Source organism: Pan paniscus, chromosome 11, assembly GCF_029289425.2.
Source record: "Pan paniscus chromosome 11, NHGRI_mPanPan1-v2.0_pri, whole genome shotgun sequence".
Taxonomy (NCBI): Eukaryota; Metazoa; Chordata; class Mammalia; order Primates; family Hominidae; genus Pan; species Pan paniscus.
In genome coordinates, this window is record NC_073260.2 from 40,462,495 (window position 1) to 40,479,524 (window position 17,030).

Here is a 17,030-nt window from a genome sequence, read left to right on the forward strand (position 1 = left end):
CAATGCTCAAGCCCCTGAATGCTCATCTCTAGTCTGGAGTGAGGCTGCTGGTGGCTGGTAGCAAAGGTGCTCTATAAGGCATTTGGACTTTGGGATGAGGCGGGCAGGGCAGGTGAGGGTTCAGGAAACATAGGAAGACAACGAGATGGGGGCTGAGCTCTGTAACTCAGGGTGGCTGAAGTTGTCAAACTCCCAACAAGGCATCCCAACCCCCCTGCAAGGACAGGGCATGGTTCTGGTGAATTGACCCTCAGGAGTGAGGGTAAGGGGACCTGCCTCAAATAGGTGGCTTTGGTTTTCAGAGGTCAGTGTGAATGGGGATCCAGTGTGGCCTGTGACAAAATAGGAACCTCAAGTCTGAAGACTTGCTATTAAAAGTGTTGCAATTTGCTGAGTCCAGGCTCACGTCCACACAATCAGATTTACTCATTCTGCACATATTTCCAGAGGTCCTACCGTGTGCTAGGTCCTTGGCTGAGCCCTGGGGACACAGAAATGAATAACTAAGACAGCATGTCTGTCCTCAAGCTGTCAGGCGATGGAGGATCCCCAGACCTAGACCAGACGCAATAAACCATGATTCGGTGTGATGCATGGGATGGCGGGAGTGAGAGCCAAGTGCGAGGAAGGGGCTTAGCTAAATAATGGCCTCCAAGGAGAGGATGTGGACTGGATCCTGAAGGCTAAGTAGGAACTTGCCAGGCAGAAATGGGAGCTGGGAGGGGCCTTCCAGGCAAACAGAACCACAGGAACTAAGGCGCCATGGAGGGGAGAAAGTGCTCAGTCTGTCCAGAGAACTGTGAGCATTTGGGTGTGGTTGGGAAAGAGGCCCTGGCTGAGGACCAGAATCACCTGCAGAGCTTTTTGTCAACACAGATTCTAGGATCTTTCACTCCAGATCTACTGAAGCTGAACATCCAGGTCTACAGCCCAGGCAAGAATCTGCTTTTAAAGACCAATCCTCCCGACACAGTGCCTCCCCATCCCCCCATGCCACCCCCACCCCCAACACACACTTACACACAAATGACCCTGATGCACAGCCAGGGCTGAGAACCACAGGGATGTTAATTCCAACAGCATAGAACTTTCTGAAAATGCAAAGAATTGGATAGCAAGGACCCCAATCCTAAATGGGGAAGAAGGCAAGGAGGGGCAGACTTTGTAGTCCCTGACCACTCAGAAAGTCTGCAATTCAGTTCACTGGCGACGGCTCATGTCTGAAAGGGTGGCAGGCTGGAAAGGCTGAGGATGGGGAAGTGAGATTCATTCCAAGAAAGAAGTTAGACAGACAAGGGGCAGGCGGGGACTGTCTGAGCTGAAGAGGGAAATTCCCCGTCCTAGAGGGTGGCTGCCGGAAAATGCCATAAAGCCCTTCCAGGAGATGTTAAAAGGGGGAAGTCCCCAGCTCAGGGGGGCATGACTGAGTGCACTCTGGACCCTGAGCTGGAGACCTGGCTCTGCCACCTCCAGGCTGGGTGCCTCCAGCAACCATCTCCATGGCCTCAGTGCCCTCCTATGTAGAAGAGACCCCAAACACCTCCCTGCAAATGAGACTAAAGGAAATGGAAGCATGTGGAAGAGCGTGAACTGTGGTGCAGACAGACGGGTGCACAGGGAAGGCATTCTGATGATCAGGAACAGACAGGTTAAGGTCAGGACCACCAGGCCTCGAGGCACAGCCCAGGGCAATCCCCTTAATAACTGAAGGCAGCCACAGGGGTTTGGCATGCCTGTCAGCCCAAGCCACTGGCCAACCAGGAGGCCCCAAGAGGAACGAGGCATCTGTACTATGCCCGGTGCTGAGTCCAGCACTGAGCTGCTCTCTGACACATCACATCACCTCCCTTAATCCTCACAACAAACCCACTGGTCAACAGTAGCAACAACAGGCACTGTCCAAGCATTTTGCACAGGGCAATTTGTCTAATTTTCACACTAACCCTATGAGGCAGGTCCACTCTATTGTAACCAAGGAGGAAACTGAGCCTTGGAGAGCTTAAGTCACTTGCTCAAGGTCAAGAGCTAGTAAGTGGCAGAGCTGGGATTCACGCTTGGTGGAACTCTGATTTGCACCAGTTCCCATAAAACCACTGAGAAAAGTTGGGTTGGGGAAGCATGGAAAGAAAGTGTTAGAGGTTCCCCAGAGGCCACCAAGTCCATCAAATCACCAACAACTTTTTCTTTTTCACTTTTCCAGATAGTCTGGGGATTGATTTCATAGCCCCCCTTGGCTGACACGTGCCCCACATCTGCCCCATTGCCTGCAGTGCCATGGTCCTGGGGAGGGTCCAAGCCTGGGGAGTGAGTGGGGCCTGGCTTGAGTCCTGACTTCACTACCCTGTGACCCTGGAAGAGGCACCCCACCTCCTGGGCATTCATTTTTGAATCTGCGCAATGGGGCTGATGCCACCTACCTTGCAGGGTGGCAAGAAACAAAAGTGAAATCATGTATACAATAGCGAGAATTGACAACGTGCTGGCGGCCCTCGCTCGCCCTCAGTGCCTCCTCGGCCTCGGCGTCCACTCTGGCCATGCCTGAGGAGCCCTTCAGCCCACCACTGCACTGTGGGAGCCCCTCTCTGGGTTGGCAGAGGCTGAAGCTGGCTCCCTCTGCTTGTGGGGAGGTGTGGAGAGAGACGTGTGGGCAGGAACCAGGGCTGCACGCAGCGCTTGCGGGCCAGTGAGAGTTCCAGGTAGGCGTGGGCTCGGCGGGCCCCGCACTCTAAGCGGCCAGCCGGTGCCACCGACCCTGGGCAGTGAGGGGCTTAGCACCCAGGCCAGCAGCTGCAGAGGGTGTGCCGGGTCCCCCAGCACTGCCAACCGGCCCACACTGCTCTCGAATTCTCACTAGGCCTCAGCCGCCTTCCCGCAGGGCAGGGCTCAGGACCTGCAGCTGCCATGCCCGAGCCCCCTGGCAGTGGGCTCCCACATGGCCCAAGCCTCCCTGACGGGGACCGCCCCCTGCTCTGTGGCGGCTGTTCCCATCGACCACCCAAGGGCTGAGGAGGCAGCATGGGACTGGCAGGCAGCTCCGCCTGTGGCCCTCGTGCAGGATCCACTAGGCAAAGCCAGCTGGACTCCTGAGTTGGGTGGGGACTTGGAGAACCTTTATGTCTAGCTAAAGGATTGTAAACACACCAATCAGCACCCTGTGTCTAGCTCAAGGTTTGTAAATGCACCAATCAGTGCTCTGTGTCTAGCTAATCTAGTGGGGACTTGGAGAACTTTTAGGTCTAGCTAAAGGATTGTAAATACACCAATCAGCACCCTTGTGTCTAGCTCAAGGTTTGTAAACACACCAATCAACACTGTGTCTAGCTCACGGTTTGTAAACACACCAATCAACACTCTGTGTCTAGCTCAAGGTTTGTAAACGCAGCAATTAGTTCTCTGTGTCTAGCTAATCTAGTGGGGACTTGGAGAACTTTTATGTCTAGCTAGAGGATTGTAAATGCATCAATCGGCACTCTGTATCTAGCTCAAGGTTTGTAAACGCACCAATTAGTGCTCTGTGTCTAGCTAATCTAGTGGGGACTTGGAGAACTTTTATGTCTAGCTAGAGGATTATAAATGCACCAATCAGCACTCTGTATCTAGCTCAAGGTTTGTAAATGCACCAATCAGTGCTCTGTGTCTAGCTAATCTAGTGGGGACTTGGAGAACTTTTATGTCTAGCTAGAGGATTGTAAATGCACCAATCAGCACGCTGTGTCTAGCTCAGGGATTGTAAACGCACCAATCAGCACCCTGTCAAAATGGACCAATCAGCTGTCTGTAAAACGGACCAATCAGCTCTCTGTAAAGTGGACCAATTAGCTCTCTGTAAAATGGGCCAATCAGCAGGATGTGGGTGGGGTCAGATAAGGGAACAAAAGCAGGCTGCCTGAGCCAGCAGCGGCAATTTGGTGAGGTCCTGTTCCCACTGTGGAAGCTTTGTTCTTTTGCTCTTTGCAATAAATATTGCTGCTAGTGTCTTCGGGTCCGCACTGACTTTATGAGCTGTAACACTCATGGCGTGGGTTTGCAGCTTCACTCCTGATGCCAGCAAGACCACGAACCCACCGGGAGGAACAAACAACTCCAGACGCACCGCCTTAAGAGTTGTAACACTCACCGTGAAGGTCTGCAGCTTTACTCTTGAAGCCAGCGAGACCAGGAACCCACCAGAAGGAAGAAACTCCAAACACATCCAAACATCAGAAGGAACAAACTCCAGACACACTACCTTTAAGAACTGTAACACTCACGGCGAGGGTCCGCGGTTTCATTCTTGAAGTCGGTGAGACCAAGAACCCACCAATTCCAGACACAATAGCACCAGGTACACAGTGGTATCAAGAAATGCCAGTTCTCTTCCTTCCCCTCCCCCTTCTCTATCTCTGTCCAAAGCTGCTCAGCTCTGGTGCCCCCTCCCAAGCTTCTCTGCCCTACTCCTGTCCCCTGTGATCATCTCAGGCTCAAACTCCACTCTCCTTTCCTGTCCCTCTCTCAGGGCAACCTTGGGCTGTTGGCACCTCTGCCTGAGTTGGCTTCGCTGTGAATTGTGAACTGGTGCACAGGGCAGCATCAGATGTGAAGGCCACTCTGTGTCCTGCTGCCCCAGGTTGGGACATGCCGGTGGGATGGCCAAGGGCTGATGGGCACACAGGATAGCCACACCACCCAAAGCAGTTGTCTTCCCCAATCACCAGGTAGGCAGGCAACTTGGACCCTTGACCTCATTCATCCCAACTGGCCAAGAGTTGGCCGCCATCCTTGGGATGGACTTTTGCAATACCACTCAGGCCATGACCCCATGGATGGGCATCAGGAGACTCATGCTGTTACCCCAGTCCGGCCCATACACGCTTCAGTCAGTGTCTCCCCCTATCTGGGCCTTGGTTTGCTCAGTTTGTACACAAAGGGCAGTTTTCTGTACACGTTTGTAAAGAAAGAGATGTACAGGACTTCAGGTCCTTCCAGTGCTAACAGAGTCTAGTTCTATTCTGCTGCATCCACAGCTCTGCTGCATGCACAGCCCTGCTGCCCAAGGTCTGTAATCTCCAGCCACTGCCTTATTTCCATCTCCCTGATTTCTTCTATTAGAGATACGTTTACAAAGTAGCCCGACCAGGCAAGGAGACGGCTGAAGCTCTGCTGTATTTAGTGACTCTGCTGCTGCTTGCTGTTTTCATTAAAAACAGGCTCCTGGGTGTCCCCACAGTCTGACTCAGTGCTTTCAAAACCACTTCCATGTCTCAGCCACAGGGAGCATTCCCAGGAGGGAGGAGGTCCAGGCCACTGGAAGTTAGGATTGCCTTTCCCATGCGTCAGAAGTGAGCTCCCTGGAGGACTCTGTGACTCACAAGACTGGGGTCCTGACTGTGCTTTCACAGCTGGAGCACTGAGCAAATATAACAAGAGCCATCGTTCAGGGCCATTTCCCTCATGCCAGATGCTGGGCTGAGGCTTGTCCCTGCACTTCATCATCTAACCCTGGAAACAACCCTATGAGATAGGGCTATTAGAATCACCATTCTTGGAAGAGGAGTTGAGGTTCAGAATGGTTGAGTAAGTTACCTAAGGCCACAGGCTTTTTACCCAAGGCTCCAAAGCAATACAGCACAACGTTTGCCCTTGACAGCCCTCTGATGGCCACACACAGGGTGGCACTGAGGGAGCTGGTGTTGCGGTTCACCAGGGGATTTTGCAAAGTGCCCATTGGCCGTTATTCTCCTGACCTCCCCAGCTGAGTCAACGATTAAGCTCACAGGTCTGGAAACAAAGAGGTCAGACCCAGGACTCTGGGCCCCCTCTAGTAATTCTCAGCCTGCTAAAAGCTGAGCAAGATCACATGGCACAGCATCCCAGTACTCACCGAGGCTTGAGTGTAGGTGACGGCTTCTAAGATCTCAGCTACTCCGTCTGCCTCCTGCAGCCCACTGGTCTCTCCAGATGCCTGTGTGGAGACAAACTGTGCCACACACCGGGCAGAGCAGGCAGGGCCCATAAGAGTTGGATGACTGGGAAAGTCACAGAAACTGACAAACCGACTCTCCTACAGAGACACCGTGTGTGTGTGTGTGTGTGTGTGTCTATGAGAGACGGAGTGGGGTTAAGGAGACAGCGTGTGTGCAGTGTGCATGGTTGGTTATTTATTTATTTTTATTTTTTATTTTTTTGAGACAGGTTCTCTCTTACTCTGTCACCCATGCTGGAGTGCAGTGGTGCGATCTCGGCTCACTGCAAACTCTGCCTCCTGGGTTCAAACGACTCTCCTGCCTCAGCCTCACAAGTAGCTGGGATTACAGGCACACGCCACCACGCCGGGCTAATTTTTGTATTTTTTGTAGAGACGGGGTTTCACCATGTTGGCCAGGCTGGTCTCCAACTCCTGACCGCAAGTGATCCACCCACCTCGGCCTCGCAAAGTGCTGGGATTACAGGCGTGAGCTACTGCGCCCAGCCTGGTTGTTCATTTTATTTCTTTCCACATTTTATTGCTCTAACAGAATACACAATGATTTCTCACTCTCTCTAACATATCGACTTTCATTCGATCCAGGTCCCCACCACTCTCCCAGCCTTTGTGAGGCTGTCATTGGAATCTTGCGCTGGGAACAATTACAGCCGAAGCATGACTTCCTGGCATTACCTAATCTTTCTAATTAGCCTCCTAAAGGCAGACAAGGAGCCCGAGTGCTGTGATTTTGTAACCAATTCCTTGTTCTTGGACCCTTGGGTTGTTTCTACTTTTTCAGTATTAATGGCAATGCAGAGACTAACGCGTGACTACACTGATCAGCATCACATGACTGTCAGGCTGGGACCACTGGCTCATGGAACACAGGCATTCTCACGGGCCCAAATTCCACCTCTCAGGGGCTTTCCAACAGAATCGACAGCATTTTGTTTTTTACAAAGTTAACAAAATCAATTTATGTTCTTTTGTGACGTTGACGCCACCCAAAAGGCAACAGGAATTGCAGGAATGTGCTACCTTCTGCTCACCTCTGACTGCATCCTGGACCCCTTCTCCCTGGGAGGCCTCACCCTTGTCATTGGTCAGGCATCACCTGCTCCCTAACTGGCTTCGAGTTCCTCCTCTTTCCTCTTCCTGCTCCCACCTGACACGTTGAGTTTGGGTTTGAGGATCTCCCCCTGTTCCCATCACACTCAGCTCTGCCACTGTATTTGGGTATGGAAGTGGATATGAGCAGCTTATTAAACACTTCCCAGTTATTCCTTTATCTCCAGCACCTACCCAGGGCTGGCACCCAGCAGGTGCTCAGTCAATCCTTGGAGGGAAGAAGGAGTCATCTTTTTTTTCCTGCCCACCACTCCATCCCCAGCTTAGGAACGAACTCATTTGCCAAGCATAAAAGCTAAGTTGAGGATCGTTTTTTATAGGAATTTACTCCCAGAATATCTGTTTTAACTTTGATTTTAGAATCTTGACACCATTTCTTGGCAAGAAGGCGGGAAAGCAGGCCATTGACGGCCACAGCCATGGAAGATCCTGACACCTTATAAGAAACACAGCTCCCCACACCAGAGATGGCTGATGCTCTTTAAAAAGTGAAATCACGCCAAAAGCCCAAAATAGGACTTGAGGCAGCAGTTGCCAAAATGAGAGGTTTCAGAAACTCCACGCCACTGTCTGGGCATCCAGCCCTCCCCAGGCTGCGGCTGCTGGGGTTGCAGGGCCCACTGTGGGATAGTAGGGGAGCTCACCGAGGACTCTTCAGGGTCACACAGCTCCTCGGGAGTCCTGGGGTCAGGGTGCACGGTGAGCTGCTGGAGGGAGCCCTGGGGAAAAGAGACGGATCAGAAGCCACGGTTTGCACGTACACAGCATGACTGCCAGTGGAAGACATGATTGTTTTTGCAATGGAGACGAACAGGTAAAAGCGTGGGAATGAGGATGTACAGCCTGCAGTCTCAACCACAAAGCCAGGCCACCTCTTGGCCCACTCTCAGTTATGGGGGGACTCTCCTTGGGCCAGTATCATACTGACCCCTGGGCCAGAGAGGCCCTTGGGGAGCATTGTGTTCAAGTGTGCACACCACAGCAGCCTCCTGTCTCCAGGTCCCCAGCTTGTCAGCGGCAGGCCCTGAAACGCACATCTCCCTCTCCCAGAAAGCTCTTTCCCCTGCAGCTCAATGCTTCTGGGTTTGAAGGCCTCGTCCCAAGAAGGGCTACCACAGCCTCCCTGCCTCCACTCTCCTCCCCTCTCCCCACACCTGACAGCTTCCTCTCCATGAGGCTCCTAAAGTGAGCATTTAAAAATTGCCCTTTGTGTTTTAACTTCTTAACATTCTCCAATGTCTTTCACTCTACTCCAGATAAACCCAAACTCCACCCCGTGGTGCTGTCCTGTTCACCAACGAGACATCAGTAAATACGTGTGCTGACTAAATGAGTAACTACAATAACTTAGTGACCTTTAGAATGTCTTATTCATAAAAGCCCATTTTGATAGTAAAGTCAGTTTAAATTTTTTTTAAGTGCACATTGCCTAGAAGGCGGGAAAAGCTACCTCTCACTCTGGTATTCTAGTGTATCCCACCTTTTCAGAAATTACTTACGTGCAATTGTCACCCATATCCAAAGATCAAACCATTTAGGGCTATAACAAACCTTGCTCTTTTATATAAAATCTTAAAACGTACAAAGTGCTTTCACACAGATTATCTTATTTGACCTACAAGACTGTGGGGTAGGTTTTCTTATCTCCACTTACAGATAAGGAAACACAGAGAGGATCAGAGAATCTGGATAACTGTCTCAAATTCACAAGGTAAGTTGAAAACTGGGGATGGAAATCTAGGTTTTGGGGTTCCAGGCCTAGTGTTATTTCCCATCATAACACGCATGCTTCTTTGAGGACATAAGAATAAAATAATAACAATAATAGTTGCTCCATTTATTGCATGGCGAGTCTGTTCATCCACCTCCCTGATCTACCTGGAGTGGGACTTTAACTCACAGTGAATCTCTCGAGCCCTGTAGCTCCTGCATTGCCCACGAAGATTCCAGCGCTGGACTCAAAAGCCAAAGCCTGGGAGGACCGCTGGAAGGGGAGGCGGCTGTGCTCCTCACAGTTCACGAGGAGGGTCACTTCCTCACCCTGGACAATCATGGCGAAGCGGTTCCACCTGTGGGTCATCACAGGCACCGAGAAGGCAGCAGCCTCTTGGGACACATGGGAGCCTGGCTCCGTGTAGTAGAGGATGATCCGCTGGTGGCCGTCCTCCACACCTGAGAGCCGCAGGCCCAGATAGATGACCTTCTGGAAGGCGTCAGTGATGGCGAAGAGCACGCCACCACGGGTGCTGCTGGGCTTCACCACGACGCTGATGGCGAAGTCCCTGAAGAAGGTGGATGGGATGAGAGTCCTGGCTGGGCGGCCAACATTGGCACCAGGCCCGAAACTGTAGGCCGGGAAGCCACCATAGCCTGTGACAAAGGATACGGACGAGGGCAGTGGGACACCGATGAGCTGCGTGAGGTCCAGGTGACCCTGGGAAGCAGTCTCTGCAGGGAGGGAGAGAGAGGCTGCGCTTTACAGGTATATTCCACTTTGCTTGAAAATGAGGAAGAAACGCAGTCACAAATGAAACGGGATCACTCAGGAACCCCACTGAAACTGTAGTTCCTAAATGGTTGTTTTTCAAACGTTTTGACAACGACCCACAAAAAGAAATGCATTTGCACTGCAACCCAATATACACACGTGTAGACAGATATCTGTAACACTGAAACAGAAGTTTCATAGAACATGATTTAATACTCACCAGGCACTCAAATATTTTTCTTTTCATTTAATTATTCTTTTTCTGCTTCATTTTATTAAAAACATGCTGGTAATTAATTACTAAATTGATTTTATAACCCACTAATAGTTCATGACCTGCAGTTTGGAAAACACTTATGAGTAATCCCTAGAATATATAATGTTCCCCCATTGACTTGGAGATTTTTTTTTTCCCCACTATAAAACTGAATAGGGGCCAGGTATGGTGGCTCACGCCTAAAATCCCAGCATTTTGGGAGGCCCAGGCAGGTGGATCACTTGAGGTCAGGAGTTCGAGGATAACATGGCCAACATGGTGAAACCTCATCTCTACTAAAAATACAAAAATTATCCAGGCATGCTGGCACATGCCTGCAATCTCAGCTACTTGGGAGACTGAGGCAGCAGAATCACTTGAACCCCGGAGGTGGTGGTTGCAGTGAGCCGAGATTGCACCACAGCACTCCAGCCTCAGTGACAGAGGGAGAGTCCATCTCAAAAAAAAAAAACAAAAAAACTGGATAGGTTTGTTTTGTTTTGAATGAGGTCTATTGTTTAAGTGCCTCTGAGTGTGCAGGGAAAATCAGGGACACAGTGAAGTGTTCCCAGGCCTCAAGGCAATTGAAATTTGCGTCATTGTCATCGCCTTTGACATCACCGCCATCACCATCCACATTCCCTAAGCTCTGTCTGCACCAGGCCCTGCTCTAAGCTCTCTACATACATTAGCTCATGTAATCCTCACAACAAACCTATGAGGTTAGGTACTCTTATCCCCATCTTACTTCTGAGAAAACTGAGGCTTAGAGAAATTAACAAATTTGCTCAAGGTAAGTTGCATGCAAGTTTCAAACCCAGAGCATCTGACCCCAGAGGCTATGCCACCACACCTTGCAGGGAGAAATGGTGGAGCTCCATTATGTGTCCTGAAAAGGCCCCCAGGCTCCAGAATGTTGGCCCATCCAAGTATTTTCCCCAGGAGAAAGCTGCAGACTAGCTTGCAGCAACATGCACCCACTTCTGAGTTGACATCCAAGGTACCAGTAGTGAGACAGGAAGGCAAGTCCCAGGGAGAGGGGGACAAGACCACTGTAGCCAGGACAATGGACAAGTAACACCCTTTGGCCTTGGAAGTGAAGCCGGATCCTGAGGATTCAACCAGATGAGGAGGCCTGGAATGAGTAAGGATCAGAATCGAGCAGTGTCCTCCTCTGGAGGCCAGAGGGCAGGGCAGACTGACTGATGGCTGTCTGGGCTATCGCCAAAGGCCAGAGGCCACTGAGAACCTAAGTGGTTTCTGAGGACTTGGCGGGTTTGTCTCCAGAGAAAACCCCAAACACTCGAGAGACCCTCTAAGGAAAGCCCTACCTGAGGAATCAGCCTGATTTCCAGTTTACCCAACTTGCCACCATCTTATTGGACACAACTACATAGCTGTGTGAACTCCAGTGAGTCACTGAACCACTCCAAGTCTGAGTGTCTTCCTCTATCATACAGGCACTAGAATGGGCTCCAAAAGAATGACTAAATGAGACCATCCACGGAAACCCCTGGTTAATAATGGTAGCAGTGCAACAAACATTCGCTATTCTTTATTTTTATTATATCCACTGAACAATCTCAAGAGGTCAATGTGCAGGGATAATCACTCCTGCAGCACCGACCAGGAAAGCGAGGCTGACATGGGAGCCTGCCTCTGTGCCCTTGAGCTCCCTTATAAAGAATAATAACAATGTGGTTTTCATGCATAGTTTTACTCAGTCCTCACAGCAGCCGTGGAAATTAACTGCTCTTATCCCTTGGGAAGATGAGATGACTGGCCCGAGGTTACTCAGCCAGTAAGTGGCAGGACATTTTCGAGCCATGGCTGGTGTGATTTCTGGCTGATTCACTGCTGCAGCCTCACTGAGACGGGGGAGTCTGTACCGGGGTTGCGGGTGGGGCTCCACCTAGTCTGCCTACTATATCAATGACCTTTCAGCAGCAAGAAGGATGGAGTCAAGACTCCAGGTGGTCCAGGAACTCAAACTTCCCATGAATGGGTATGTATACTCAGTGGCTGGGAGAGGGAGATGCCCTGACTGCCGTGCCCCCATCTCAACTCTGCAACACTCACAGAGAAGGCTGCTTACCGCCAGTACTAACCTCAATTATTATGAAATATCTAGGTTACACAAAAAAATACAGTATAAAGAACAATATGAGACACTTGGTTGTTAAATGGTTAAAATACCAAATTTTATGCTATGTATGCTTAACCACAATTTTAAAAAATGCGACTAATTAGTCTATAGCGTTGTTGTGAGGATTAAAGGACATAACACAAAGTGCTGGCACATGGCAGATGCCTAAAAAGTGGTGGATATCATGGCTGGACACACTGTGGCTCACAGCTGTAATCCCAACACTTTGGGAGGCCAAGGAGTGCAGATCACTTGAGCCCAGGAGTTCAAGGCCAGCCTGGGCAACATAGTGAGACCTCACCTCCACAAAACAACAAAAAAGCCAGGTGGTGTGCACCTGTAGTCCCCGCTACCCAGGAGGTTGAGGTGGCAGGATTGCTTGAGCCCAGGTGGTCAAGGCTGCAGTGAGCCATGATCATGCCACTGCACTCCAGCCTGGGTGACAGAGCGAGACCCTGTCTAAAAAAAAAAAGAAAAAAGGTAGCCATCATCATCATCATCATCATCATCACTGTCATCTAGACTTGCTGGTTTAGAAAAGAACCGCAGAGGTCACCTGACACAACTCTATCTGTTGATAAAGTTGTATCAGGTTGTAACTGGTGACCTCTAAGTTTCTATCGTACCAGACCCTGCCCTGTCTGATTTGATAACCAGGAGCCACATATGGCTATTGAGCACTTGAAAAATGGGTCTTCCCAACTGAGATGTGTCATAAATGTAAACTACAAACTAAATTTCAAAGACTTTGCTTGGAAAAATATCTCAATACTATTTATATTGATTATATGTTGAAATCATTTTTAAAAACAATGGATAAATAAAATACATTATACATTAATGGGTGTGGTCATGTGTGCCTGTAGTCCCAGCTATTCGGGAGGCTGAGGTGATAGAATCACTTGAACCCAAGAGTTTGAGGCTGCAATGAACTACGATCATGCCACTGCACTTCAGCCTGGGCAACAAAGAAATATCCTATCTCTCTCTCTCTATATCATTTTTTTAAATTTTAAAATAGGGCCTGGTATGGTGGCTCATGCCTGTAATTCCAGTGTTTTAGGAGGCCAAGGTAGGAAAATTGCTTGAGGCCAGGAGTTTGAGACCAGCCTGGGCAACATAGAGAGACCATCTCTACAAAAAATTTAAAAATTAGCAGAATGTGGTAGTGCATGCCTGTAATCTACTACTCTGGAAGTTTGGCCAGGAGGATCACTTGCGCCTAGGAGTTTGAGGCTACAGTGAGCTATGATCACCCCACTGCACTCCAGCCTGGGTGGCAGAGTGAGACCTGTCTCTAAAAAAAATAATTGTAATATTATGAGGAACAAGTATGTGCCCACCACTCCACTTAAGAAAGACAGTATCAATTCAGCTGAAGCTCCCATGAACTCTCTTCAGTCCTTTTCCTCTGCCCATGGCTCTGGCAGGAGCCATTCTTGTGAATTTGGTGTTTATCACTCCCAAGCATTTGTATGTCCACTCGATACGTGTTTCTAACAGAATGTAGAACCAAGGTGTGTGTTCTACACCTCATATAAATGGTGGCATGATGCACACATTCTTCTGAAACTTGCTTTTATTTTTCACTCAGCATTGTATTTTTTAGATTTATCCCTGTTGATACATGTGGCTCTGATCTTATATTTTCTTTTCTTTTTTTTTGAGACAGAGTCTCGCTCTTGTTGACCAGGCTGGAGTGCAGTAGCACAATCTCGGCTCACTGCACCCTCTGACTCCTGGGTTCAAGCGATTCTCCTGCCTCAGCCTCCTGAGTAGCGGGGATTCAGGTGCCCACCACCATGCCCGGCTAATTTTTGTACTTTTAGTAGAGACGGGGTTTCGCCATGTTGGCCAGGCTAGTCTCGAACTCCTGACCTCAGGTGATCCGCCCACTTTGACCTCCCAAAGTGCTGGGATTACACGCGTGAATGAGCCACCGCGCCTGGCCTGGCCTTATATTTTCACAACAGTACTCTATGGTATAAATAAGCTACAATGGGTTGATTCACATTTCTGTTGGTGGAAGGTGAGGTTTCCATCAATATTACAAATGATACTGCCACGGACTCCCTTATACACATCTCCTCCTGCTTACCTGTGCAGGTAATTCCACAGCTGGAAGTGGAATTATTGGATAATATGGGTATGTGCACCTACAGCTTCCCTGAATGTTGCAAAATTGTTCTCTGAAGCAACCGTGTCATGCATGTCGCAGACCCACCAGCAGCATATTCTTGCCAACATTTAGGGGAGGCAGAGAGATGCAATTTGGGAGAGGTCCACGGGGCTTTTCAACTGTAGTGATAGTGTTAATTGTTCAGGTGGTATTCAAAAGAAATATTCATTGTATTTTTCTTTATAGCAAATTTCATGGAAAATATTTCATACAATTTTTATGAAAACGATTAACCCCTCCTCGACAAAAGAGCACATCTGATCCTGTTGCTATCCTGCTTAGAAGCCTTCTGTGAAATAGGATTTTTCATGGCCCTCAGGGCCAGGGCTGACCAGGCTGCTGCCACCTGGCTCAAGAGGCCCTCTGTGGTCAGGACCCAGCTGCACTCCCTACTCCCTGACATGCCTGACACAGCCCCGGCGTGCCCCATGCTGTCCCAGGGACTCCCACCCCTGCCAGGAATGCTTTCCTCTGTGCCATCTGCCCCAGCCCAGCCCAGTTATTTTCACTGAATGACTCCTGCTCATCAGCCCAGGCCTCGCTTCCCCTGAAATCTCGCTTCACCTCCCGCACCCACACCCTCCCCTCTGGGGGCTGCATTAGAAGTCCTCTCTGTACACACGGGGTCCTCCATCATAGCCCCTGCATGTCACTATTGGGTCACTTGCCTCTCTTCCCACTGGGCCATCTGTGTTCCCAGTAACCAACCCAGGGCTTATAGTGAATGAATGAACAAATGAATGAATGTGTACATATTCTCAAGTCCCCTCTTTTTTTTTTTGAGACAGAGTCTTGCTCTGTTGCCCAGGTGGGAATGCAGTGGCATGATCACAGCTCACTGCAGCCTCCACCTCCCAGGCTTAAATGACCCTTCCACCTCTCAGCCTCCCAAATGTCTGGGGCTACAGGCATGCAGCATCACACTCAGCTAATTTTTTCATTTTTTTGTAGAGACAGGGTCTCGCTATATTGCCTACGTTGGTCTCGAGCTCCTGGACTCAGTGATTCTCCTGCCTCGGCCTCCCAAAGTGCTGGGATTACAGGTGTGAGCCCCTGCGCTCAGCCTCCAATCACCTCATTTTAGAAAACACTAAACTAAGGTTAATAGAGAGGAAGTGTTTGCTGGCCATGAACTCAGATTTGATTCTCAATTGAATGCTTATCCTCTCCAGTTTACAACTTGCTTTAAAACAGAAATTAATTTTAGTTAAAAGATTGGTAAATTTGGTTAAATTAGACCACTTAGAAAAAAAAGTTCTGCATAGAATAATAAATAATAATAATAATAATAATAATAAAGATAATCCCTGCAATGTCAAAGAAAACCCCAAAACCATGAAATGATTGATATTTGCTACAAAAATCACAGCAACAAACTCATTTCTCTAATATGCAAAGTAAATGAATACCCAAAAGAAAAATGGGCAAAGAATAGAAAATTCTAGACACAGTAAAAGAAATTAAAATCTTAAACATATGAAAAATACTCAACCTCATTCATAATGAGAGAATGAGTTAAGATTACGAAGGGATACCATTTTCCCTATCAGATTGGCAAAGATCAGAATACGCTGTGTTGGCAAGGGTTTAAGGCAGCAGGCCTTCTCCTGCGTTACTGGCAGGAGCATAAATTGTTATAACGTGGTGGGAGGCAATTTAATAACATTTATCAAAATGGCAAATGTGCATGTACTCGTTGACCCAGCAGTCATACTTCTATGAATTTTTTAACAGATAAAGTTACATATGTGAAATATAAAGTACATACACAAATATTCACAGCATCGTGGTTTAAATTTACCTAAAATTCCCATCTTTGGGAATGATTAATATAATAAATGATGACAGGTTCACACAACGAAATCCAAGGCAGCGTTTCAAAAGATGTGATTCCTTAAGTACTAATATGAAACAATCAAGATGTACTATATAAAAACAGACAAAATAACAAGGTGCGGAAGTGAATTGCTATCAGTTGGAAATGTATGTACTAATACAAATTAAATATACAAGATATATTTAAATATATATGGTATATTACAATAGCTCTAGAAGAATACACAAGAAACGGGGCAGTGGTTGTCTCCAGGGAAGGAAGCTGGTGGCTGGGGGCTGGGAGACTTGCTTTTCACTGGATATCTTTTTATACTTTTTTCTGTTTTACAGCATATACATGGTATGAAAAGTAAAGACATCTACATATTTTTAAAGAGATTAACTCCTTGCATCCACTTATAGAAATCATAAAACCTATTCTTCTTGCTTTTCCTCACTCAGATACAGCTTATCTTTGTACAGAAAGAAAGAAAAAAAGAAGGAAAAGAAACAAAGAAAACCACACATCCCACTGAGATTTCTTTTCTTTCCTCCACGGTTTAAAGATAAAAACAAAACAAAACCACAAACACCCTACTGAGAGCTCTGCTTTCTTCTTCACTTATCCAATCCAGTAAAAAGCTTTTCCTCTACTTCCTCTCTCTTTCCTGCTGGGAACAGGAGGGGGAAGCCTCTTTCTGCTTGGAAAATTCCTGGTGCCACAGAGAGTAAAAGCACCAGAGCTTCACATCCTGTGGCTTGTTTCCAAGTGGTGTCTCTGAGGGATCCAGGGCCAGGTTAAGCGTTCAGGGGACACAGGGAGAAGGGCCTGAGAGGCTCCCACTCAGAAAGCTCATTGCTTAAACCAGCCTAGTGCTTCCCATGGCCAGTAGATCCAGGCTTGCACGTGGCAATTCTGGGAATTCTTATGCCCAGGAGTCTGCTTAAAAACAAAAATTCATGAATCTATCCAACATCCTTGTTTTCTAGACAGGGAAATTGATGTTCAGGGAGACTTCCATGGCCAGGAGGCACAGCCAGGAAGCAACAGATGGGGCAGCCAAGCAAGGGTGG

The 17,030-nt window shown here is 48.4% G+C and overlaps 1 protein-coding gene across 2 annotated transcripts in view; it reads right to left on the bottom strand.

The window, feature by feature from the left end:
* COL15A1 (collagen type XV alpha 1 chain) overlaps window positions 1-17,030 on the bottom strand; it is a 127,080-nt gene that overhangs the window by 75,622 nt on the left and 34,428 nt on the right. For both annotated transcript variants that reach the window (XM_034967871.3, XM_034967870.4), the window contains exons 3-5: window positions 8,973-9,520; window positions 7,717-7,791; window positions 5,861-5,941 (exon numbers count right to left, since the gene is read on the bottom strand). In XM_034967871.3, coding sequence (XP_034823762.1) covers window positions 5,861-5,941; window positions 7,717-7,791; window positions 8,973-9,520 — 704 coding nt within the window. The remainder of the gene's footprint in view (window positions 1-5,860; window positions 5,942-7,716; window positions 7,792-8,972; window positions 9,521-17,030) is intronic.